At 41.9% G+C, this 27,779-nt stretch overlaps 1 protein-coding gene across 13 annotated transcripts in view; it reads right to left on the bottom strand.

Moving 5' to 3' along the window:
- Positions 1-336: 336 nt before the first annotated feature.
- LOC113007008 (serine/threonine-protein kinase BRSK2-like) overlaps positions 337-27,779 on the bottom strand; it is a 145,777-nt gene continuing 118,334 nt past the window's right edge. For 2 of the 13 annotated variants that reach the window (XM_026143349.1, XM_026143518.1), the window contains exons 13-21: positions 26,595-26,654; positions 20,489-20,549; positions 16,844-17,501; positions 16,283-16,331; positions 15,194-15,317; positions 12,536-12,716; positions 10,575-10,667; positions 6,702-6,749; positions 337-2,969 (exon numbers count right to left, since the gene is read on the bottom strand). In XM_026143349.1, the coding sequence (XP_025999134.1) occupies positions 2,752-2,969; positions 6,702-6,749; positions 10,575-10,667; positions 12,536-12,716; positions 15,194-15,317; positions 16,283-16,331; positions 16,844-17,501; positions 20,489-20,549; positions 26,595-26,654 (1,492 nt within the window). In that variant the 3' untranslated portion in view covers positions 337-2,751. The remainder of the gene's footprint in view (positions 2,970-6,701; positions 6,750-10,574; positions 10,668-12,535; positions 12,717-15,193; positions 15,318-16,282; positions 16,332-16,843; positions 17,502-20,488; positions 20,550-26,594; positions 26,655-27,779) is intronic. The other 11 variants (XM_026143858.1, XM_026143947.1, XM_026143600.1 and 8 more) reach the window with 7 other exon arrangements.

The raw sequence follows: 27,779 nt of genomic DNA, 5'->3' as shown, positions 1-27,779 counted from the left end.
GGTGGGCAACTCCAGGCCTCGAGGGCCGGTGTCCTGCAGGTTTAGATGTGTCCGTGATCCAACACAGCTGATTTAAATGGCTAAATGACCTCAACATGTCCTGATGTTCTCCAGAGGCCTGGTAATGAACTAATCAGGCGTGTTGACGCAGGGTGAGATCTAAAACCTGCAGGACAACGGCCATGTTGGACCAGTTATTAGAGCAGCAGAAAGTCTGAAAGGCCAAGATTTGAACAGAAATTGTGCATTTTTCACTACTGGAACTCTGAACATATAAGATTTACTTCTTTACACGAATAAACCTAATAAATAAAATAAAAAAAGGCGCAACACAAATACTACTCCAAAGTCAACAGATTTATTTCCTTTAGCACTGAAGTTGTTCACAGTAACATCACAAGGGAATACATTGCAAATGGTTATCCTGCTCAGTAGTAGCGCTCAGTACCGAAGAGTCCATTCTGTGTGCTCTGGATTCCCACAGTAGAAAAAGAGGAAAGCGAATGATGAAAGGTATTGCTTTAATTTTCCTTTCTGACAACTCAACACACACCCAGATGGGCTGAGTGAGTGACCCAATTGCCAGCAAGGTCCCTCTTTGAGAGAATGAGTAAGGAGAATGCATTGCACGGTTACTGTGTGCACACAGTAATCAAAAAAGAGAAAGGACAGCAAATTAAATGAAAATGTAAAAAAACAAAAAGGCAAATTCAAATGAATGCACATAAAGAACTGAAACGTGTAGAGAAAAGGGGAAGAGGAGAACAATTCCAACGACAACATGCAAAGAAAAGACAAATGCTGAACATGCAAACAACCATACAAGGTCAAAGCTAAGAATAGGGATCCCCTTGTTTTTTTGTGGTTTTTTTCTTTTCTTTTTTAAATAAGCTTGCCAGTAAACTCGGCTTATTTACAGAATGAGTGTTTGGTGAGTTCTGAGCCGTCATACGCGCACGGGGCATGGGGAAAAGGACAGTTATCAACAAAGGGTTTGTTCCTCTCAAAGAGGCTAAAACTACATTCTTAAATTACAGTAAATTATTTTCCCAAACATATATTACAAGGTTTCTTGCATCAAAACCCAGGGAAAGCAACAAACAGACACAAATGTTTTCATTTCTCAGTGGTCAAATAAATTAAACATGACAAAAATATCCTTAAATAATCTGACATTAAGAAACATTCTCTACATCTTTCATATAAATAAACAATAATAAATTAAATTAAAAAAATGACAAAATACAGTAAAGTACAAAAATATACACAGCAGTTCAATATTGTCTGAAACCTGCAGATAATCTAAAAGAACTTGGGGAATAAAAGAGAAAATTTAAAACATACTGAAATGGTGTAACTCAAGATAAGTGTTCAAAGTGCAAAATAAAAAGGAGACGACTAAGCAAAAAGGCCTGGTCACACCAGCAAAATTTCCTGGGCAATGTTAACGGTCAACGCGCTAGCTAGCAAGAACTTGCTAGCGCTAAATCCAAGATGGCTTTTTGAGCATTTTCTATTTTTTACCGTAATGGGCTCTTCCGTCTGAAGTGAGAAACTAAGTTTAGCTAGCAAGTCTGCAGCTAGCTAACTAGCTCATTTAGATTACTATTCGTGTACCTCACATTAACAAAGGTTGTTTTGCCGTTATCGCTAGCAGTTGCATTATTTCTTGACTCCCCACGACCTCTGTTGCAGGTCTCTTCCTGTATGTGAGCACCATCTACTGTTACAATGAAACATTTCAAATGCTGGTGTGGCCGTGCCTGTTCGTGAATACAAAAGAAAATATGGCAAAAACTCTAAAACATAATGCCACTACTACACTTTTTGACACTAAGCAGGGACATAGTTTAGTCTGTACAACAGAATAGATCATTCATTTATATAATATTACCACCGCCAACCCTCTTTATCATACTTTTATGGGCAGTCTTTAATTGCAAGAACCCATGTACAGAAACACCACAGAGCGAGCTAAAAGAACCTGCTGCTCACAAAGAAATATGATTTTAAAAAGAATTACAATCCAGCCAGTGTTTGTTGATCCATCCGTCCACCTTTGCTTTCTTCCATCGCTCCTGCATCCCATCTCGATTTCAAGTTCATCACGCGAACAGGTTGTTTATGCCGAGGTGTATGTGTGGGTGCATTTTTTTATGTACATGTAGGAGAAATGGAAGAAAGAGGGAGAGGGTATACATGTGTGCAGACTGACAAACGTCACTGTCTTAAGGCTTTTTTTCTTTTTACAAGTCTTCCAAGACGTGTCTGTGTTTGGTCTGGCGGGGTGAAGTGTACTCTACTGATGCGGCAGCAGGAAGAGACTCAAAGATATAGGGCGGGGGGAGTGGATTCAAGTGGGCTAGGGAAGTGGTCCTCAGTCTTTTCCAGTTTCAAACTCTCCTGGTGCTGGCAGGCCCAGCAGGCCGCTGTCAGCCATCTCGCCAAGGTTAATAGTTATTATGGATGATCCCTGGTGGCAGAGACAAGTCAAGCCATCACACATGTGAGGAGGACACAGAGAGGGACACAAGGTAGGGACGACGAAGCTACATCTGCTACTTATTGTAAAATACTGATCGACCTTTAAACTGAAATAGCCATTCCCATTATTAAGTACAAAATTTATAGGCAAAAAGTAGATCTTCTTGTTTTATTCTTAACTAAAGGGCAAAGTTAGCAGCTCTCCTAATTTCTCTTATTTAATGACCTGATTACTGCTTTCATCTAGTCATGCACAGCTACGGCTCCTTAAGGTTGTTCCTGTGTCCTGCTGCTGGCAGCCATCTTTGTTTTGTCTTTGCCAGGGGGGCATTTAGAGTCATTAGGTGGGGGCTGGTTGGGCTTGCTGCTGGGGGTATGCTTGGTGGGGGAGCTAGGCGTGGCGCCGGGGGAGTGGGACGCTTGGATGTTCTTCTCGTCTGAAAAAAGCTGTTTAATTACGTCAAAGAAGTTACTCAACGGGCTGCCTACACAGACGGGAAGAAAAGAAAAAAGAGAAAGAGAGAGAGAGAGAACAAACAACAAATGAGCAATGGGGTTAACATGAGGAGAGGAAGAGGACGTGATGGAGGAATGAGAGGAGTGGAGCTAGGAAAGGAGACTCTTACGACCGAGACAACTGAAGTCAGAGCTTTTGTTTTCAGGCCAGACGAAGAAGAGGTGGCACCAAAACGACACTGGTTGTATCAGGACTTCCATCACTTTTACTGCGAGAGGTTTTTTTGGTCTCTGAGTCTCAGTTTCCCTGCAACATGGAGAACCAACAGGAGCACTGGAAGACATTTTGAATCTTACCATCAGAACCGCGCCACCAAATCTCAGCTGACACCGCAGAGGGAAGAGATTTTAAACTGGAAGTTTATCATGACCTGACGGATACCTGGGTTCAGCTTTTGGTTTCAACAGCTAGCCTAGAGGGACATTTCTTGCGGGGTTTTTAGAGGGATCAGTAAATTGAAGTCTTTGTTAAAAAAAATAAATGACTAAAAACCCAGGACTCAGTGTTTCCTGTAAAACCATAGTACAACTATGAAGCTGTAAGGGAAAAACCAATAGGAACATATGGCTTAAAAGTTCACTTTTTTGCTTCACTGCTGTACACAAGAATGATTCCAAATGGTATAATTTGTGCTCTTTAAACAGCGTTCAATTACATTTTCATAAACCACCAACACATAGACTGCCACCCTCAACAGATGATAATTTTAGCCATTTGAGTCCAAAAGTGTTTCCCCACAAACATTAAAAAATATGACTTCACAGCACAAACGGCTCAAGAACGTATGTCGACAAACCGAAGGGCGAGATCACAGTGGCTATGTCTAATAAAATGTTTTTGATAAAAAAGCTTAGTCAGCCTGTCGTAACAGGCTTTGAGCCTGCATTACTTTCTAATTTTGTTAATGCAGCATTAACGTGTTATTTAATAAAAGCCACCGTCTGTACTGTAGATGATCAAATAACTGGTTTATTGTGACAGTGAAAAATTAAAAAATGTCCCGATTCTCAGCAGACTCTAGAGATACAGACTCTAAGAGCACTCTTAGTCTTCCACATCTTCCCTGCAACAGAGTAAAAATAGGACAGCATCCTCCTTGTGAATAGAGGAGATTAAAAAAAATTGGTGGTTTTCCCTACATTGATTTTTTTCACATTTGGTGACTGACTGCAGCTGAAACAAGCACAGTGTTTACACAGGACAGCTGGTGAGGGAAGGTCTGCAAACTGTCCCCTAATTTACAAAAGCAAATTACAATCAATCAGAGTTGGTTTGTGCCAATGACTGCAGCTTCTCTTAGAAGCATCTCGTCAGACATGACTCAGCTGTTTGCATCCTGGTTATATTTCTATATGAAGACAAGGTTGCTGAGTGACTTTGTCATTCTGCAGTTAAATCGCTGTCCTGCAGCAACTACATCAGGAATTTCTGTTTAGATCTCTGAGGTTCTGGCTGGACTCTAATCAGTTAGTATACATTTCTGTCTATTTAGAAGGGCAACAGATCTTTACCAGTTTATTAATCTGGCTATGAATGGATGCAGAAGTGGCAACAATGAGTTCATTGCACACAATCACAATAATCATGATAACCGTGCTGCAGTCTCTAACCATTGTTTTTTATTGTGTTACTTTTGCATTAAGCAGTGAAATAAAGGGCGGTAAACCATGTCAGTGCAAATGTCTTCCAAAGCTCCAGTTAACTCCCCATTATACCAACATCCATCACAACAACATTTGATAAGTCTTTTGATCAGTGCTTTTAAACAGCAATGAATGAATAAAACATGCAACAATACAGCACGGTGCACACATTAATACACATTACAGGGTTAGTTTAAAACGGTACATCCTTCAGTGAGCATCTGTTGGTGTTGGTTTTGAATGTGCGAGAAGAGTGAAGGCGTGTCCTGAGAACTTACCATCGTCCCCCTCTGACAACACGCACACATGTGTTCCATTTGTGTCTGATCTTTTGTTCAAGTGAGGTTAAATATGGAGAGTTATAGAGGAGGGGTGAACAACCTGGTATCAAGCATTATCATGCAAAGGCTTAATCAGGCTAGTAAAGCCCCAATGCCAACCTCCAACCCCAAACACACAGAAATATAGTCATCGTATCAAGTCATTGTGTTCCCTAACTCAGCCAAAACTACCGTGGAAACATCACTGACACTACATAGCCCAGTAACTTTGACCAAGTGGCCAATTAGTGGGCCCCACTACATTTAAAATAATCTTTTACATAAAGAAAGATGCCCATTGCCCCTCAGACTGGAGAATTCACTGCCTTCCATCATCGTCCTTATGAAATCATAAACTGGATGTCTCTGTGTTTAGAAAGCTTAATGGTCAGTCTGTGTGGCTTTTGAACAAATTATTTTTTATTGTCCGTCAATAAAAAAAAGTTGTTAAACACTAACAATGAGGCCCTTTTAGATTTGTCAGGTGAAAACCTTTTTAATAGTGCTGTCAGCGTTAATCTCATTAAAATGGCGTTAACGCCAAAACCGCATTAACACGGCAAATCTACGTTAGCGTGGATCGCCCCGTGCGTGGGGCTGGACGGGGCTATCGCATTAACGAGCTAACTGCGCTAACACCTTGATGTCCTGCAGCCCCACGCACTAACTCGCTAACGTAACGCGTTAATGCGGTTATGGCGTTAACGTCATTTTAATGAGATTAACGCTGACAGCACTAATTTTTAACACACTGCTGTCATCATACGTTGTTTTCTTATTGTTCATGACTTTCATCAGTCAACAAAAATTATATTTTTTTGTTTCAGAATGATATATTCATCAAATTAAAGAAAATTTGAAAAAGAAAGACTCAGGAACAAATGTGAATAAGCGGCTACACGAGCATTATCTTTCTGGCACAAACTGAAAGAATTTGAATCTAATTTTTAGAAATAATTTCTATACCTTGCTTAATCCTCTTTTTACGATGATTTTTTGGCCTTTATTGGATTCGGACAGTGAAGACAGACAGGAAAACCGGGAGAGAGGGAAGAAGACATGCAGCGGATCGGACTCGAGCTCAGGATCTCCGGCCACACGGTCGCCTGCTCACCCACTGAGATAAACCTGCGCCCAGACTCGCTTGGTCCTAGCTGAAAAGCTAAAACTGACTAGCTAAAATGAGCCATAAGAAATATTAGTTAATTACATTTTTAAAAAAAAGTTCCTATTCAAAGAGCATTATTAAAATCCAATAAAACTTAAACATGCCTGTGTTACTGACACTGGTGGAGCTTGGGTCAGAAATTGGCTCAGTATGTTGATGCATCACATTGGTTTTGTTTGATTAAAAGAAGTCACTGAGTTGCGCACATTCTGGGCATATTTTTTTTAAAGAGACCAAATTTCAAAAGCCCTCATCAACACTAATGTTTGTCTCAGAATAAACAACTGGAAAAATGAAGAGGTGCCTCTAAGAAGCCTTCCTGTGGATTCAGTTTCTTGTTGTAAAAACCCCCAAAGCACTTTCTACTCCTCATTGGAAATACTCCATTTCTTTCCATTAAAATGACTTGTTACGATGAATTATATTTTATTTGCAGCTCACACGCTCCCAGACACACGTGTTAGTGCAGACAGAGTGTGTTGGTGAAAGGGCCTCCAGGACGTTGCCAGTGTGTTAAAAGCCAGAGTTAAGGTGGTTTGCCGGGAGTTCCCGGACGCTCTGGGCCTTACCACGCTTGGAGGATTTACTGGGCAAAGAAGCTGAGCGCTGAGAGCCATCTGAGAGCAAAGGACAGTGTCAGAAACACCAACCCACGCACTGAGGCCGTGTGCTTCATCAACACATGAGCTGAAGCCCAACATCAGCAGGGCAACACATTACACTCCCTCTTGGCATGAGTGGACTCCAAACACATGAATGTTCAGCTCATTTCTTTCTCCTGTTTGCTATTTTGCGATCCTTCCTTGTTGTGATATTTTCTGTGTTTCAGTCATTGCTAGATTGGTTTAGGTAGAAACACGTCGACTTAATCCAACATCCAACTGAAAAACCTTAATGTTGGGAGTATTGAGCCTACTAACTTATATTCAGCATATTATGGGCGAACCTGCTGCAAACAGTTTAGTCAGCGTGGCGAGCTAGTCTGACGCTCTCGTTCCATTTTTCTATAGGAACCAAACTTTACAGGATGTTGGTGAAATGAGTGAAAATGAAAAAAACACCTAAAGAAAACTGACAGTTAGAAAGAAAAAATCTCAACATTTGTTGGTCGTGTAAGCAGATACTTTCTTAGCAGGGACAAGTGCTGTAAATAAATGTCCTAAAAATGACATCTTACTGTAATTATGGAGTGGATGGATATCTGCAGATGGTGTAAAGTCTTGCCTGATTTTTCTTTTTATGTCCTCAACTCTTTCAGTCTCAAAACAAATATATATGCAAAAAATAAAGCATTCCTTGGTAATGTGGACCGGTCTCATCAAAAACTGTGAAATAATGAGACTTAAAGGCCCAACTGTGCTACAGAGCGAGCGATTTACAGTCTGATCTCTGTTTGCAAAGACTTTGGGTTTAGGGAAGCAGAGAGCAAAACTTCTCTGTGCTGAACGTTCACAATCCTTCCCGATCTTTTAAAAGATGTTGACATGATTGTACAATGCAAGTACGTCCCTCACGTGTTGGTTTGCCCTCCTAATTCAAACGTACCTGAACCTCTTTGTTGTTGTTTTTTAGAAAGAACAATCGAACACGACTTTCTGACAAAGCTAGCATGGACTGGATTCGAAAAAAGAAGACAAAAAGAAGCTAGTGCACCACTGTGACTGTTCTAAATCTTTGGGTAAGAAGTAAAATCTAAACATCATCATTAGGGCTGGGTTTTGATGATCGATTTATCGATTAAAATCGATTCTAGCTTGGATAACGTGATATCAATTCATTAAAATCCTGAATCCATTTTTAAATAATCTCAGGTTGAACCTCACAAAATTTCTACAACCACCAAACAGCTAAAAGAGTAAATGAGAGCAGGAACACGGATTCTGCTCAAAGACATAAACACAAAACGCGAAGCCGCCAACGCATCAGAATCAGTGAGCTGTCGCCTTTATCCCCCGACGGCACGAACACGGACATGTCGTCGGGGCTGAAAGCCGACAGCTCGCTGGTTTTGAGGCGTCGGCAGCTCGTTTTGTGTTTACGTCCTTTTTGCGCTCGATTCTGAAGCTGCAGGTTTCATCTCTCTCCGAACAATACTGACTGAACCAGCAGCAAAAGACGATCCAAACTACGCTTCACATAAACATAGTCATGAATTTCCTCTGACTTTTGCTGCTTTGCTTCCACCACGATAAAAATCACACTGCATGTAGAGCTCTCTCTCTCTCTCTCTCTCTCTCTCAGGAACAGTTTCCCATCTAAAAATCCGTTTTTTGCATTATTCGCTTACTTATTACCCACAAGTCTACGGTGTTGGCCGCTGGTTTTTTTTACTTACTTCTGACAAGAAAGCCTCATTTCTGCTGTTCAATACTGAACAAATGTAAACTTTTTAAAATTTTAAATTTAAAATTGCAAAATGCTGTGTCTCTAATCAAACCTCTGTAACTTTGCTAAAAACCCCGACCAGGAAAACGCCTTCATGTTTTTCTGTGTTTTATCTTCAGTTACTTTGACACAAAGGCCTCTGCTGTGATGCTCACACCTTTGATAAAGTCTCACAAGTGGCAGCTTTCTTTTTATATATATAAAAATATCGATATGTACTGATAAGTGATCAGAATTATAATATTTCTGACTGTCTGAGGCAAAATTTCCCCGATTCAAAATTGAATCGAATTGAATCGAATCGATTCGGGACCTTGTGAATCGGAATTGAAGCGATTCTAGAAATCAGTGACGACCCAGCCCTAATCATCATCATCATCACAACTGTGGGGCCAAACTAAACAACCACGGGGAGAAACTTGCTCCTCTGTAGCTGTTTATCAGCAAGAAAGTGAGAAATAGGCTGAACATTCACATGGCTGACATTTCTTTACATTCACCTTCCACAACCTTGCATATATACAAATACACACAGAAGCCCAGAAGACTGACGTCTTTACAGCTGTCAGGGGTTTAGCACATTTTATCACACATGCAGATTTGCCTTCTTCCTGCTGCACAGAGATCAACACACACCATATCACATACATGTTTGTTCGACATACACTGTAGAGCATGCTTTCATTTTAGTACCAGACAGTCACGTGTGTGAGTGTGTGTGTGAATGGCAGCTCACCCAGAACCATCAAGACACATTTGTGAGAAACGCGACACAGTATGGAAATGCTGGCTCTCCCCAGTAAAGAGGCCAGTTTGCAAAACTGCGTGTGTGTGTGTGAATGTGCATGGTTCTGGGCTTTCATTCAGCATGCGAGCCATTCAAATCATCCACGAGGCTTTAGAGGAAGCTGTGGATGACAGAAGCTGGGTGACATGGAGAGGCAGGCCAAAGGGAGAGAGACAGAGAGATAAGAAAGAGAGAGAGATGTGGCTCATTGGCACATCTACATAATGGTGGAAGCGACTGAGGCTGTGCATACAGTGCGTGATAGCAGTTCCCATCTGTGGCAGTAACTGTTGATAGTGGGTCCTTTAAGCTGAGTGTGCGATTCCTGCAGGTGGACATCTTTCACAATATCACTAATAATGATCGTGACTGGCTGTTTGGCAGAATCATCCATTTCAAAACTTAGAGTGACTACTTTTACGTGTCAGTGCTCCTGTGTGTGACGCTAAGGTCAGGTTGTAATTTCTCTGCTTCACCACAAGAGGGGACCATTATCAAGTAAATAACCACAGATAAAACAAGAGGAAGACCACCAGGATACCACACTGACAAACAAAACTAACACGGACAGCTGGAGAACACAGACTTTCTTTTCTTCCATATTTTTTTCCCTAATGTTTCCATCTATATATAGGCAGCCCCCAAAATAATGGCAAACGTCCCAATCACATCAAAGGTTTGAAAGAATTGTGGGATTGTTCCAGCGTGTTGACACTAATCAGACAAATGTACTTTTCTCCTTCTTGCAGACGAAAATGCTGCATGCACAAGCAGCTAATCCACAAATGAACAGTTGTAAACATCCATTAGCCGAACCTACAGTTTGCTTGGGTGTGTGTGTGTGTGTGTGTGTGTGTGTGTGTGTGTGTGTGTGTGTGTGTGTGTGTGTGTGTGAGAGAGTGTGTTTCTGCTGAGTCAAGTGTGAGGTCAGAGCCAAGCTGCTCGTCTATGTTGAATTATTTACAGTTTGAGATACACTTCTTAGTGGCTGTAATCAGTCCTGTGAATGTGTATATACATCTCAGTACATAACACTGCCATGTAGACTGTGTGTGTGTGTGCTGGTGTGTTGACGTGCACACCATGGTATGTGGCAGGGACATGCACGTGGAAATGCCGTGTGCTAAAAGCAGTGCGCCGGGCTAAGCTGAGCCGAGGTGGGCCGCAGGTGTGGCTGTGCTGTGATGCGAGGAGGGAGGGAGGTTGTGAGGGCGTGGAGGGTGGGGGTTGTAGGCGTGGTCGAGGACGAGTGGCGAGGGACTCCACTTACCGGATATTTGTGGCTGGATGCCAGGCTGGTCGTTGGAGCTGAGCAGCTGGGCCTGGATGGTCTCCACCACACGCTTGAAGCGTCGGCTAGGGCCTGTTGAGAAACCGGGTCCGTGTTATAATCCAGACTTGACACTGTAGCCACAGGGCTGCAAGGAGTACTTAAAAAAAGCAATACTAGGGGTGCACGAGTGGTTTTTGCAAGCATAATTTCAATATTGTGTGTTTCCCACTGAATTCATTTAGTGTTAGCACTAGCAGTCCACGGATTCAGCTCAGCCAGCAGTCACAGCAGATGTAAGCCCACATCACCTGATACCACAGGCAAATCTCTGATGGCTGTTCTGTTTCCTTTTGGCTTTCTACTAAGTGCAACCCATGATTCAGTATATTGAGCAGCAGTAATCTGAACTATTGTTTGTAAGACTTTCTCAGTCTCTCACACCGGCTTGTTTGGAGCGTTGTCTCAGTTTGTTGTGGTTCCTATGCATTCACCGATGCACGGCTCTCTTAAGGTTCAGCAGCATTTCAGGCTGACTTCTGGATTTGGTTCTTTTTGCTGGCTGTGTTTGGGATCACTTTCCTCCTAAATGACACCATTTTGGCTAAGCTTTAGCAGCTGGCTCCAGATTTAACACTTTAATACTTGGGTACACAGAGAAGTTCATGGTCAACTCAAAAGCTGCAAAGTTCCCGGTCCTGTGGCTGTAAAACAAGCCCAAATCATCACCCCTCCCCCACCAACAGCTGGACTCTGTGCTGTCCAATAACATGCCAAACATCTTGGCCTTGTGTGCCAAAAGGGCATCGTACAGAAGTACTGTGGTCCTTTCAGAACATGCAAACATGAGGGCTTTCTCCTGGAAACTTTCCACTGAACAGTCTTTCTCAGTGCAGAATGATGGGGTCAAGCTGTTTGGAGAGGCCTTTTCCAGATTGATGGACAGCAACAGCAATGTAAGAGACTGCTAAACCTCTTGCGGGTAACCTGTGTTACCTACGTGTGCTATAGATCGCAGGTTTAGCTTCAGATAATAAGCTTTCCCTGGTGTGTGAGTAACACATACATAAACATGCTGTAAGTGGTAGCTACAGTAAGTTACTCCAAATGGTTGTAGGTTGTGAGCAGAACAGTCACTGAAAAGCACAGTGCTGTGTTCAGTGTCACAGGAAAGAAGAAAACAGTCCCTGTTCGTGTTGCTGAGGCATCCCAACGAGTTCTCCAAAGCAGAAATGTGCATGTTTGTTCCTGTTTAATATACCAGCGGTGTCCGACTCCAGTCCTCCAGAGCTACCGTCCTGCAGCTTTTAGATGCGTCCTTGTTCCGACACACTGGAGTTGGACACGCCTGACCTACACTCATTCACCAAACACTTTTTTAGGTACACCTTGCTACGACTGGGTTGGACCTCACTGTCACAGATTCACCAAGGTGCTGGAAACATTCCTCAGATCTATGACACCAATCTCTCGCTCCCCCAAAGATCTAACAAAAAGACCCCAGAGGGGTAGACTGAACTCCTTGCCATGTTCAAGAAAGCAGTCAGAGATGATCTGAGCTGTGGCAATAATAACTGGTACTACGGTAGGATGGAGTCATGCATTCTTGCTGTTTACATGCAATTCTGACTCCAGCCTCTGAATGCTGCAGCACTCCATGTAAAATTATTAAGCTCTTCAGCATACGCTGGTTGCCATGAGTAGTTATTTGAGGTTGCTGCTGGCTTTGCTGTTCCTCTGACTGGGATGATCACCCAGTAAACTGCTGCTCACTGGATATTTTCTCCTTTTCTAGACTGTTCTCTGTAAACTGTGGAGAATCTTGCCATGCTTAAAATCCCCTTTTGCCCCATTCTGATACTCGACTTGAACTTCAGCAGGTCATCCTGACCAAGTCTGCATGCCTCGATGCGCAGTGTTGTTTCCATGGTTTTCTATGTGTTGTGATGTATGTGGTTTACCTGAGAGCAAGGTGAAGGTGACAGAATATATGCCGTTCTCCTTTGTGGCGCTGGTGCTCTCGGTGTAGGTGATGTCCACCTGGAACTTCACCGGCTTCTGGAAAACCGTCGGACCAGCTGTGGACTTGTACTCTGCCCGGAAACTGGTCTGAGAGATGACGCTGTGGCTCAGACTGGGAATCTGGGGAGAAAGACGGTGGGAGAGGGTAGGAGGGTGAGGTTGGTGGAAGAGCAAAGGCGGAGTGCTTCTGAGTCAGCAGCACTGGGCACGCAGACACAAGACAACTTGCACATCAGTTAAAATGGCAGCATGGATGTAAGAGAAAGAGACGGGAGCAGAAGGAGACACTGTTGGATGTGCTACACCCTAACATGTGGTGACATTTTGATGCGTAAGCAGCGGAGGCCACGCTAACACCAAGACGTGAACAGACAGCAAGCTGTTGCACAGAGCTGTTGTGGAGGACCAGCGTGGATCGTCACGATATTAGTCAGGTTTTAATCTCATGGCTGGTTGGTGTACATGAGCGTTTGCATTTTTCTCCTGGACTGCTGGGCTTCTATGGTCCTGCTTGGTGAGTTTCGCGCTCACTATAGCAGGTTTTTATCACGCTCATGAGGGAGCACCTTCACCTTATATTTCAGGCTTTGTAACTTGGGATGAAAATGCAAAATCTATAAGTTAACGCATCATGTTTTTCAAACGTGTGTATGTGAGAAGAAAAAAATATCACTACTCCTCCTGTTTGATTTGCTTAGTGAGTATTTCCAGGTACCAGCGTGAGTCATAATGAACATAATGTTGGTTTTCATCTGTGCTTTATTTTGAAGGTTTACACATACACTGTGAGTAGTGTTGGGAAGTAACACAATACCAGCGTCATGTATTTAAAATACAAAATATGAGTAACTGTATTCCATTACAGTTACCGTTTAAATAGGTGGTAATCAGAATACAGTTACTTTGTTGAAATAAATAGAATACACGGGGGTCACTTCCTGTTTCATGTTAAGCTGTCCCCTTTCTATGCCTTCTCCAATTTTGGAGATTTAATGCTCCGGGTTTGAGTCCGACCCCCCCCCCCTTTTTTTTTTTCTAATTTAATTTCCATCTGGGATTAATACAGTTTCTCTGATTCTGATTGCTGGAAACACAAACAAAACATGTAATAAGAGGCTCTAATGTAAGCATTAGAGGTGGGAATCACCATATATCCCACGATACGGTATTATCACAATACTTAACGCACGATACGATATTATTGCAATTTCTAAAAATATTTTGCGATATTCAGATTCTGTATATAAAGGTAAACTTTATCAATATTCATTTTATCTAATATCAAAGTCTCGCGCTCAGTCTTTCTCTCATTTCAGTCAGTTTTATTGTTGACAAACTGAACGGTTTGTATTACAGTCTAGTCCAACTTAACTGAATGCAACCATCTGGTACAATTATAGCTATTCTGAACTATGCAATTTATGAAAACTATGCAGCCCATTCAGCAACTGAAGAATTTGAAAGTAAATTAAAACAAAATATAATTTTGCATTAAATAAAAAAGTTTTAAACTTAATTAAAATAAAACATGTCTTAAATGAAAATAAGTAAACTGTCATGTTTATTGCTGCCATAAAAAAGTTAAACACATTTGGACAGTGAAGGAATGTCAGGATCCTTGCTCAGAAAAAGGATCAACATGCTCTGAAGTCAGAGCACAAAAACCTTTTTTGTAACAAAATATCGATTTCTGCTGTCCCTGTATCGATACATTATTAGCAAACAAAATATCACGATACTACACAGTATCGATTTTTTCCCCCACCCCTAGTAAGCGGCCTGTTAATGTTGGTGGTGTCAGTTACACCATGGACCCAGAGGCAGCAGTGCACAGGCAGGAATGCGTTTCCGACACCACTTCATAAGAAGAATGGGACGGACAAAACTTCAGTATCTTCGATGTACTATTGCTGTGTGATTTTTATTACTATTACTGAAGGCTACTCGCCACCGAGCGAACATTGTTAGCTTGTTCATAGACTGCAGACTGTTAGGCCATTTTTAAATACTCATGTACACAAGTCCGTACTCGCGTTTTCACTAGTCCGGACTTTGTAAGTTCACACGGGAGTCCGGACTTCCCGAGAACGCAGGACGTGTACATGACATCACAGCTGCATCCACTGTTAATTTAACTGTGATTAATATTTGCAATGGAAATTACACATGACATAAAAACATGATGAACAACATGATGTAGGTGATTTCTTTAAGAAAAATGAAAAAGAAATGTTCCAACACTGACTGTAAGACTGTAAAATTATGTACGCAAAAATGCTAACAAAGATTTTATTGTCTTTATTTTTTCTCTGATATCTGAGAATAAGACTTCAGAGACATCAACAAAGTTCAGATGTGGGAGGAAAAAAGGCAGATTGAGGTCAAACTGATGTGAACATGCTCTGTCGGGTCTTCCAGTCTGCTGTGTTGTAGCAATGACTTCTTGTATTAAGGAAGAAAGCTACAACAATAGAACAGTTATTTGTCAGATCAGCCTCCATTGTAGCATAGATCATTCAAATCGGGCATAATGTAATCAATAATGAAATGTTACAGGATTAGAAGAACCGAAGAGAGGAGTAAGGAGGGAGACTTACAGAAAGGAAGGCGTGCACAATGTCGGCCTTTATGGAGCTAAGAGGTTTGTCTTTGATGACTATGAAGATCTGCTCCTCCTTCTCCAGATTGATGAAGTTTCCAAACCATGACTTCTTAGCCAGTCTGCAGAAAAGATTCAAAGTTTGGTTCCAGCGTTACAAAGCACACTCAGTATACCCAGGTTATATTTTATTAACAACTAACAACTAGCTAAGAAAAGAGGTGGGATTGTAACAATTACAAAGAAACCCAAACAAATGAGACCGATACCTGACTAATAATTGTAACAGACAGCTCCATCAGCTCCATCACCACTGCTAACTAACGTAGAGTTGTGCAGATGATTACTTTACCTAATTTTAAATTGTTATTATGCTTTTGAAAGATTTGTACTGAAGCATTTTCCCAAAACACAGACCTGATGGGACACACGCGTTTCTCTGTGACTGAGGAGATACTTTCACAGCAAACATGCTTTTCTAGGAAGTGGACAGCTGCACACTCACGCAGCTTGGCTGGTTATTAATCATGGTATAACTGCACAGAATGAGCACATTACTGAGTTCCCTGATAAAATCCCTAATAAAAAAGGGCAATGTCTTACATGCTTATCAATGACTCAGCTAATTAATTAAAAAATAGTTTTCTCCAGCGAAGAAGGCCGAGTGTTTGACTGGGGTAAGATTTGGTTTTGGAGTTTAAAATAACTTGTAGCTGGTGTCGTCTGACTTATGATAACCGTCATTAGCCTGCCTGCTAACAGGGACAAACTGCTAACTGCTAAATAATAAACTACCTAACAACAGGGAGCCTGTTCCTGTGTTTTCTCTGTATTGTTGCAGGATCGTTACCTTACACTATAATACTGTGATTTGGTGTTATATGAATAACATCGAATTGACCTGAAATGAAAAAACGCAGTTCGCTTGCTAACTTAAAATGCTATCACATGGATAAGTCTACCATTCAGATTCCCAATATGCTAAAATAATGTAGCTGCTGCAGGTTCACATTTGAAACACTTGTGCTGCTATTAAATAAACATAATGGACAGGTGAGGTATTCATGTTTGCTGCTGTGGTACTCACTCTGGCGAGGAGTCTGGGGTGAGACTGGACATATCCTCCTGGGTGGGAACTGTGGACACAAACAGAGGCTAAATGTTAGATTCGGCTCTATAACTTATGGAAACGGCACTTGGGGAGATACTTCTGTGTCTTGTTTTTAGCACTACTAAGCAGATATCATCAGTGTAAACGAGTACTGGGCCTCATCATGACTTAATTCGGTTTGTCTGGAGGGGGGTTGGTTCAGCAGCATCAAAGCAGCTGTAAGAAAACTACCCAAACTAATGAAAAAATTAGGGAATTTTGTAAATTTTCCACTTTCTGTAATGAGGCCGTTATCTTCTTTATGACATGGCCTCAGGATGCAGATTCTCACGGTTAGGCTGGCGTCAGGTTAACTGCAGGTAAACGCAGTCATTAAGAGATTATTTGTCCTTGTTATTCCCCTGAGCGATAAGGATGGATTGCATAAACACACTCTGCTGAGTAGATTATCACATGGATAAGAGTAAGAAATTCAATCTGATTAAGCCAAATCATGAGGTTTCATTTCCTGGGCCCTACCTGTCTCCTCCACCATACCTTGCATTTTCCTGCGGTGGAAGCGTGGTGAGCCGAGGAAGCTGTTCTTGATGGAGTTGAGGCGCGTCCTCCAGGGCATGCCACCCATGGAAGGGCTGGGCGGTGGTGTCGGGCTGGGCGTGCCAGCCGGGCTGTCCTTGGGCGTGTGCACTGGGGTGCCTTTGGGGGTTGGGAGAGGGCTCCCTCTGGGGGAGGGGTGGGGAGTCACCTGCGTGATGGGGACAGATTTGGCGTTGTGGTCAGGGTGGAGGTGGTGGCGGCGGAGTGGGGACATCGGAGGCACCGGGGAGAGAGGGATAGAAAGCTTGGGGGGAACGGTAAGGGGAGGGTGGCGCCTCACCCGGGGGCTGTTGGGGATGCAAGGGGCCAGAGGCTGGCTCGGGGTGGAGGGCTCAGATTTAGGGGTGGTGGCAGTCTGGTCCGTGTTAGGGAGTGGGTTGGACCTGGTGGTTTGCAGGGGCTTCTCAGATACTTTGGGCTTAGCAGGGAGGGTCTGTGTGCGGGGGTGCATGATGGGCGAGCCCATCTTTGGCTGGTAGGAGTTATGTGTACGGGGCCCCACCCCATTAAGGCGGACCTCGGGGGAGTGGGTGGGGCTGCAGTTGGGGGACTGGCATAGGTCTGGAGATTGGGGTGGGATAAAAAACCGCCGGATGGGCTGCGATTGTCATGCACCGTCACAGATGACAGCAGGGTCAGCCAATAAAAAAGCCAGAGGAACACCACGGCCCAATGAAGGTTCATTCCCATTCAACAAAAATAAAAATAAGCAAACACCAGGAAATAAAAAAGGAGTGTGGCAGATGGTTGAGAAGTGGAGCAGGCAGGAAGTGGTGAGAGTGCAAGAAAGAAAGAAAGACAGAACATGCGATTAGCAGAGTGATTAAGCCAATCACGAGGCAGCAGTGGAGCATTCATGATGCATTAACAGAAGGGATGCACCGAGATCAACGTGGTCACTTTGTCCACATTCTCATACTGTGTCGCTTCTGCAGTGTTACAACATACACAATATCACAGTCTAGCTTTGTTCTCCAAGGTTCACCTGGACTCATTACTTTAGTGCATTATAACCATGTAAATCACTGTTTACACGGAGAATAAAGCATCGTACGCTTTATCTATCCTACATATGAGCTAGCAGCGTGTCCACCTCTTTAAAAGCTAAACCCCTCTGTGGTCACTGTGGTCTGTGGTCACACTGAACACGCCGGAATGTTGCAGCAAATCTCCAGAATGTGGAGAAAGCAACAACTTTTAACTGAAAAGATGAAGGTTTGGAGTTTATTTAAATGTTTTGGCCTCTTAATATCAGGGCCAACCATCAGCTGCACTTCCTGAAACTAAGGCTTTCACCTGACAGAATTCCACTACTGTGAGATACATCGGTGCATCCCTAATTACCAGCAAGTGACCCAGCATGAAAGCTAACCGATTTAGCTTCACCCTCCACCTGGGAAAGCAGCCAGAGTGCATGCCCAGTGCTGACGCACAATACTGTGGGATGAATGAGCAGATCACTGATAAGACAGGTCAGAGCAGTGAGAATCCACAGCTGAACAAACTGCAGCAGCACAGCAGACCTCAGCAAATCAAAAACAGCGAGGCTGCAGAGCCTGTGGTGAGCTGTCAGCCCGTTCTTGGAATAGCATGTGTATAAAGTAATACAGTCATGTCTGTGTAAGAGTTTAACACTGAGAGTTCTGCAGTTCTGATTCAGTATTTTCTTATTACCGAAAAAAGAAATGCATCAGAAGACTCAACAGCTACTCATTGATTCTTATCAGTAATTAAAACAGTAACCTTTTTAGGAAGTTTCAAAAGCATCCTCTCTTCAGCATGTATGAAACAGACTGAGCAAATAAACTCAGGTGGGTCTGTTGAACGAATCAGCATCACTTATAGGAAGAGGAGCTGAAGATTACAATCTATCTCCTCTTTAGTTCGCTGTGTCACACATCACAATGTGCGGCTCACAAGGACAAAACATAAAACTTCAGCACGTCCTCACAGGATAGAAAATGTTACGATACCCAGCCTGTGCTCTTTCTGAGCGTTGGTTAGTAAAAATGAATGACTTTAAGGAAACAGCAAAGCAGCACCTGGAGGCTGTGAACTGATTCACACACTTCTCCTCCCTGCTTTGACTCTGCAGCAGGGTTTTCTCAGAGACTGACAGACGTGTTCTTCCACTAATTTGCCACGTCATTAGAATCTCTTCTTCATGGATATTAATCGCCAGATCTCAGTTTGGTCTGCGCTCATAGATGGATCTGGTCCCGCTTCATCTAAAGCTCTGTGTGACGTACAGCGCAGCACACACTGGGTTCAAATGATCCTAAATCAGATCGGCCTGCTGTGAATAACAACGAGAATAAAAAGAATAAGAACAAGAAGGCCTTTATTTATTTCACAGCTGCAGAGCAGTTAGATGACGATATAGATAAAAAAGGGGCATCTTTTATTTTCCACAGATGACCAACTGACTATGATTTGTTTTTCAGTAATTTGGTGGAAACTGTTTTAGTTAGTAATGGAGCGACATCATCATCAACCCAACAAATAGCATCTGTTAAATGTCTTATTACGTTTCCCCTGACGATTTCACCATTCACTTTTTAAACATAAGTTATTACAGTGAATTATACACGTGTTAGTTTGTTTCCAAATATTTGGTTTTAGCCAATATTTAGAGTTTATTCAGAAGAAGAAGTGGTTCATGGGAAAGAAAGGACAAAATGCAAAAAGTATTTGATTGTTTGGTGACCAGCCGGAACCCAAACACACAAAAAAATTTAAATTCAATCAACAGGCAAACACTAATTTATCCTCGTAGCGATGAGGTCGCTGGCGTATTCTAGTGGCTCATTAGGAAAACTGAGCGTTTATGACATATGACTGAAAAAACATTTCATTTACTACAATGGAAGACTCGATAGATACTTTTTAAAACATTTTTCCCTGAAAACTCAAATTATTAAGCTATTAAACTTCGATCAGTTACATAAATTAATTGACTATTTACCGCAGCTGTACTGTTATTTCACCAGAGGACTCGTTTTTTATGGTTAGTGATTTGTTTTGTCGTTACAGTGAGCACTTTGTGGGGATTTTTATGACAGATACTCTAATATCATATGTGCAGAACTTGAAATTTACTCGAGTTCCTCCAGCTAATGTTAGCTGAAGCCCACACTGACCAGCTGTTAGAAAATTACTGACATGTTTTTTCCTTCTGCTTTGACTTTTTCAATAAAACTAAACGAAGTCTTATGAATCTTCAGCAGGCTACAATGAGAGAACTACAAATGGCTCTCAGATGGACTTTGTTAGTTGTATATAGTCAGCTTTGGCCTTTTCATGCTTTAGTTAGTTTAACATTTCCAGATTGGCTTCACTGCAGAGTTCTTCTTTCTTCACCTGCCCGGACATGATGTACAACTCACTCGTTTCCCTCATTTAGGCTGTGCTGTACGTCAAACAGGCTTATGATGAAGTCCACAATGTGAGCTGCTGATGGGAGGCAATGGGAGGGAAATGTGAACAAGTATGTGTGTATGAGCGGAACAATATGCCAGCAGAGCCAGTCAGCCAGCAAGGTGCTTGTGGGGAACCAATCACTTCATGGAAGGGACGTATACTTACCCTGGGACTGCTGAGAGGACTGGTGGACAGACCAGAGGACGCTCCACTGATTGACCGTGACCTACACACACACACACACACAAGGTAAAATCCATATTCACAAAGTGGACAGTATGCATGATGCACAATACCACAATGTACAAAGCAGCACACACACACACACACACACACACACACACACACACACACACACACACACACACACACACACACACACACACACACACACACACACTTGTTTTCATATCTTGGTGAGGACATCTCATTGACATAATGCTTTCCCTTGCTGCTTACCCTGAGCCTAAACCTAACCATAACCTAACTGTAACCCTGACACTAAAGCCACATTTTGAGCCTCAAAAATGTCTTCAAACTCGTGGGGACGGCACTTTGTCCCCATAAGTGACTGTTGGTCCCCACAAGTGCCAATTTTCTGTCCTCACAGCGATGCCTAAACATGTACACACACTTCATCCAAAGGAGCTGAACCTTTCTGTGTAGCTCTTCCTTTTTTCCCTTCTACAAATACATTTTATTGTCTCCGTCCTGCTGAAACCTTTCCTCTTATCAACATCTGTAAGCTCTCCAAACCAAACTTCTTGAGCTGCCCTCGTGGGGCACTGAACTAAAAATGCATTTGTCAGCGAGGCTGTTTCCCCCCCAGGTCACAGTCACAATAAGCACCATTAAGCTAGCATGCTTTTTTTACAGCTGGCATGAGTTCTGGACCTCAGCAAGTTTCTTTTTTCTTTTTGAAAATGTTTAAATCATTCATTGTTTCATCCAGACAACATTCATCTTCCACATTTCTATATACTCAGCTTCCCCTGAGCTGGTCTGTTCCAAAGTGCAGCCTTTTCTCCTGATCATTGGAGTTAAGGTGCTATCTTTAATATAATATATTCCTATAATATAGCCCTGATGGAAATGTGGGCTATGGTGGAAATCCATCCATCTTCTTCCGCTTATCCAAAATATCCTGACCAAGTAATTTTTTTGTGGTTTTTTGGACTTTTCTGCTCCATTCTCATGATTTCTATCCACAGACTTCACTGACTGCTCTCGTCCCGTCTTTGGGTTGCTCTTTTTCTATTTGATTTAGTGCAATGACCATTACAGATATGGTAGTAAGAGGCTGCTAACCTGGCCGTAAATGGTTAGTTACAGGGGAAGTGGTTAGTGGAGATTTTCACTTCCATTGATTCTGAAGGATCTTAGCTTTTGTGTGGCTAATACAACTAGAGGGGAAAGTTATGGTGTGACAGGACAACTTAAGGCTTCAGTAATTCATGTCCTTAACCAAAGTTCAGATAGTTCAGAGCAGCTCAGTCAGTGTTACAACACACACACACACACACACACACACACACACACACACACACACACACCGAACCAGAGAGCTACTGCAAAATTCATTACCATGGTTTCTCTTTTCTGCTTTTTATGAGTGTTTCCATTTTTCATTTACGTGTCATTAACTTTTCACCCCCCCTTCTCGCTTTTGCCCGTACGCCACTTTCACCATTCAGACCTGCTGACGTCTTTGAAGACTTTGGGATTTAATTGCCCATAGACGATTTGGCTTTGTTGCCAGTGAAAAATGAAAACACTACATCATAATTAAAAATGCTTGAAGACACAGACAGACTGATAGAAACACAGGCACACACACAAAAATAAGAAAATAAATAAATAAAATTCTCATAAAGGAGAAATGACATTGCCAACTGCAAATTAGATTTTGAAGATGCGCTGTCATCACACGAGGCAGTATTTGGAGCTCACAGCTATGCTATGACGCTGCCCCGTCATAATGAAGAAACCATGGTTTCTTCATTATTATTACTATTTTCATTATAACCATAATATTATAACCACGGTGGCACGGTGGTTAGCACTGTTGCCGCACAGCAAGAAGGTCCTGAGTTCAATTCCACCATCAGGCCGGGGTCTTTCTGTGTGGAGTTTGCATGTTCTCCCCGTGTTTGCGTGGGTTCCCTCCGGGTACTCCGGCTTCCTCCCACAGTCCAAAGACATGCAGCTTGTGGGGATAGGTTAATTGGATAATCCAAATTGCCACTAGGTGTGAATGTGCGAATGAATGTGAGTGCGAATGGTTGTCTGTCCCTGTGTGTTGGCCCTGCGACAGACTGGCGACCTGTCCAGGGTGTACCCCGCCTCTCGCCCTATGACAGCTGGGATAGGCTCCAGCGCCCCCCGCGACCCTGAAAAAGGATAAGCGGAAGCGAATGGATGGATAATATTATAATAATAATATTATTTAAATAATATAATAATAATATTTACATAATATTTAAAATGCCGATGTTGAAATGTTCTCTCTTTGGCTGCTTTAGCGTCTCTACAGCGATGCAGCTGAAGAAACTTCTAAAACAAATATTAGCAAGTTGTTAGAAATCAATTAGCTTCTTCTGCTTGTGTAAAGCTTTTATAAACAGTATTTTTACATCTGAACTCAACATTCTACTTTAATTGAATTCAGCTGTGAGTGAAATAAAACATCTGCCTAACTGCTGCTGTGCTACTTGATTCATCATCCAGATTTTTTTGTCTTTTTGAAATAGAAAACTAAATTAATCTTGTTTTTTTAATGACATGATGAATTAGTCTGACTTAAACATGCTGATGATTTACGTATTTAAGAAGTACAGACGAACATCAAACACCTGATGGTGAGCCTGTGTTAATAAAACCACTTCTAATCTTTCAATTGAAGCAGCTATCATTAATTTAAATATATAGACGCACCTCGTTAAATGTGATCACTGCTTATGTTTCCTACCAGTGAACTGCAACTAAAAACTGATATTATTTCCAAATGAATTAAACAAAGGTCTCTCTCAGAGTCTCATTTTAAAATGCCTAACTTAACAGCATTACAGAGTATATTTAAAGCCTGCTAGCCCAACTATGGGTCGTTTCACACTTTCTGACAGGCCTCATCTTTGCATCTAATCGGAGCCACTGAACTGTGCCTCTCGCCTGTTTGTGCCGTCAGTACCTTTTAGGCTATTTTTTAATGAAAACACCTGACAAACAATGACTTACTAAATGGTACAGATCATCGACGATGTTTGTTTTGGTGAGTGAAATTATATCAATTTGAACTAATTAGCAGATGTGTGTGTCTGTGCACTGCACCAGTGCTCTTTCTGAATGCAGTTTGCTACCTAAGCTTCTTAGAATTACTTGATCGTTTTATCCAAATATGGCGCTTCTGGTTATGCAAAGAAATATACCAGCAGCTAACATTTATAGTTTTAAAGAGTTTTAAAGAAATGATGAAATCACAGTTCATTCATGATGTTTGTTTTTCAACCCAAAAACTGGACCATCAAAGTTATTTAAAATAACCGAAGAGCAAAAACAAATAAATAATTGGAGTTAAGAAATCATTACGTGAGAAGTTGGAAGCATCAAACCTAACTTTTTGAAAATCTGCTAATTGTATCAACTACCTCATGATTTTAAAAGCTCTTTGTTTTCCATTATTGTCTGTAGCCCCGCTGTGATACAGTCCCACAGAGTATAATACTGCAGAATCATACATATTCTATCTGCTCTGCGTCCTCATGCTGAGGAAGCACGCGCTGATGTTACGTTAAATCATGGCGACGGGACTCTCCCGCCAGGGAGAGGAGCTCTTTTGTAACACGCAATTCATCAACGGTGGCGCCCATCCAGGACAAACCCAGGACGCTAACGCTAGCTCATCTCTGAAACGGGAAAATGGATTCCTGGTTTGTTGCTGGTGATGTTTGTTCGTGGGCACAACAAGCTTCATTTTATGGATATTCCCAGTTAGATGACGAGCAAGATAAAAAGCTGTTCAGTGGGACTGTGAACCTCATTTTCATCTCGTGTTTATGCTCCATCTGCATTCAAAGCAATTAATTTATGCTAATCTCCATTAAGGCCACAAATCCATAGACAAACTTGTGTTCAGCCGCACAGGGAGGATCCACAAATCATTATACACAACCCTCCCCATGCATCATTGGAAAAACACACTGGCAAAGTGCAAAAAAGTTTGTTTGTTTGCCAGTACTTCCTCCACACACACACACACACACACACGATATGGAGTGAAGATGTTAGGAGGGGAGGAGGCGTTGTTAGACACGGAGGCAGGAAGTTGACCTAAAAATTGTGTTTGCCTCTCAGCGGCTGAGGAAGCAACACCAAAGAGGAAGGGCGTGCAAAACTCATCGTGTGTCATTTTTCAGATTTCAGCGTGAACAGAATACTCTGCTCACACTGATATAGGCTTCTGATAACAGCGTGACCATTTTACATCATGCTACTTGGATCCAAATACTGTTTAGATCCAATACTATCTGACACAATACACCTGAGTTTCCATTTGTATCCACTTTGTCTTATTATGCACTGATGGACACCAGGGCCTTTTGTAGTCTGTCCCTACAATTCTAACATTAGGGCTGTTCGATATAACGATATATATCGGATGACGATATAAAAACGTCTATCGTTTCATTTTACGCTATCGTTTGTTTCGTGGTGTCGCAAAATAAACTGTTTACGGCAATATTTTTTCATGGTTTTGATGGTCACTGTAGTGGCTATATTAATTTCTTAAAGTTCTCTCTTTCTCTTATATTTAATATAACCACACTACGGACGGACAAGCGCCTGTTTTTATGTGTTGTCGTTAGCAACAACGACGGTAACAGCATCGCGTGTCCGCTTGTTTATGTTCCACATAAACCTTTCACAATAAAGCTCAAGATCCTGTTGAGACTTTTCAAAATAAACTGAATCACGTGAAAGAGCAGATTATTTACGGATGAAGTAAAAAAGAGCCGCCAGGTGCTAAAAAATAAACCTTAGACTCAAACGTTAGAACAGGCTTCTCCCCGCAGCACGCCGTGTAATAAATACTCACAAAGAAAACGGCGGCCGTTACAACTTATGTCTAAAAATGTATCGTTTCATGCATTGGTTAAAACACTGGACTCCAGCTACACGACGCGCAGCTGGAAACACTTCACACAAGACGAGATTCACAGAATTGACAGAAAATGTTACATTTTTGTGATTTATATCGTTATCGGACGATAGAATTCTTATATCGGGATATGAGGTTTTGGTCATATCGCACAGCCCTATCTAACATCATGTAAAAGTTGTTGTTGTCCAGGCACTCTTCACACAGACGGATTCATTTACAGTAAATAAGGGGCACCTACAGTGGCCCTAAAATGAAAAGAAGTCAGAACATATAAGAAGAAAGCTGAAAACTGACTACAGCATTTAGACAAAAACAGAAAAGGTAAACGTGATCCACCAAAATGATTTTAGACTTATTCACCAGGATTGTAATGGAAATATTTGTAACCTGTTTTTTGAAGTAGGGTTGCATTTACCCAAACATAAAATTGATTTTTATTTATTAAAATATGAGGAAAATATGTTGTCAAAGGCAGTAACACTGAGTCACTGCCTTACCTTTATTTGGACCAATGCATTTATAAGTGATGTCACTCTCCGGAGACCCAAACTCATTACATAAATATCATTCTTCAAAATCTTCAGTTTTCTGTTCCTTCAGTTCAAAGGTAGTAAAAAACGGAGCCAACGACGGTGCTGAGAGAAATGATGCTCGCCTGTCTCCAGAGATTTCAATCCACTAATAACAAAATAAGACTTTCTCCATCTTTGTCCAGAAAATAAAATATTATTGACATTAGCTGTTAAAAATGTTGATTGTGTTTCTTTTTGGGGATGTTTTTGTTTTTCTTAATGTCGTATTTATATTGAGCGTCTGAAGTGATTTGTTAGTAAAGAGAATATCTTGTTGTGGCGTTGCTTTGGTCACAATGTGGGTTTTTTAGATGATCAATTAATGCAAAAATGATGCAAAAGCAATGACAAATATTTGAGTGGCCACAGACAGATTTTCATAACAAAAGGTAAATAAACTTTTTCTATGAGGAACCACATGCTACATCTAAAAGTGAAAGACAAAGGTGTGACGAACTTTCGCAAGCAATAAGAAAAACCAAAGAGATGAGTGGGAAGAAAATAACACAGACAACAACACAGAAACTCAGAAATCCAATACCTTTCCTCCTTGCTGCAGTTAGCGTTTGTGATATCCAAGCTCTTACTGAAAACAGATTTGCTAAAAAGGGGGCAGAAAAGAAAAATCAAGAGATAGACAGAAAGGCAGTCAAGCAAGGGAAAACCTAATGTGCAACATGCGAGCCTGTTAAAAAATAAATCTTGAAACTAATTTATTACTGTGAAACTAAAACAAAACAAGACAAAAATTACCAAGAACCCAAGAACTAAAAAAACCTCAAATACATGCAGAGATCGAGAACTAAGGAGTCAAAAATTAAGAGGAGACACACATTCATGGATCATGCTGGAGTCAGTGGGACATTCAACACACTCCCTTACCGTAAACAATCAGTTTCTGTATTTTTGCACCTCTGAAACATTTTTACAAGCTGTAATGTTCAGCTTTATTGTCTGAATCATCCTCAGAAATAGGAGAACGCAGCCAGACGCGCGGGCTTTCTGGCTGTTAAAGCTGCTGAAGTGTAACAAATCAGACAGCACCTGCTGAGTGCAGCTCATCACGAGCAGAGCAGCGTACAACAATTTGTATGAAAACTCCAGCATAGCATATGTCAGCATTTAGAATATGGTTTTTGAACAAGAAAAATATATACTGCAAATGTACAATTTGCTTTATATGAAGAGAAACAGTTTTTCATGTTCTGACAACAAGAACACAGCAGACCAGGTGATCTCAAAGCTCACGCAGGCTGCACTATTGTGGTTGCCAACATTCGCCATCCCGGTGTCCTGTCATCTTCCTCACCTGCGACGGAGGCAACGGGCACGTCTGCATTATCGCAGTTTAATCCAGAATGCATGAGAGACGTGCTTGTGAAACAACACTGCAATCTTTTGCTGTTTCCCTCTGAAAGGTCCAGTGACGTCAACGCCGGCCCGGGTTCTGCCTTCTGTGTGGAACATGTCCCATTGAACTTGCTCTGAAAAGGACCTGGGTAGAGGCACAGCGGCCCAAGGCCCTAGAGAAGAGCCTTGTCACCTCTCTTTTTCTCCTCACATCTCTTCTGCAATGATATAACAGCCGCGCCGAAGAGTCCTTGAGGGGCGACAGGGGTGTCGAGGAGCTCCTCTTTTTTCTTAGTCAGCAGGTTGGTGAGCCCGAGCCAGAGTGTCGGCTCCTGGATAATCATGAGACCCATGGCTCTCCCAGCAGCCTGTACAG

This window comes from Astatotilapia calliptera, chromosome 1 (genome assembly GCF_900246225.1).
Source record: "Astatotilapia calliptera chromosome 1, fAstCal1.2, whole genome shotgun sequence".
Classification (NCBI taxonomy): Eukaryota; Metazoa; Chordata; class Actinopteri; order Cichliformes; family Cichlidae; genus Astatotilapia; species Astatotilapia calliptera.
The sequence above is the reverse complement of the archived record's forward strand: the minus strand, read 5'-3'. Positions and strand labels throughout refer to the sequence as shown.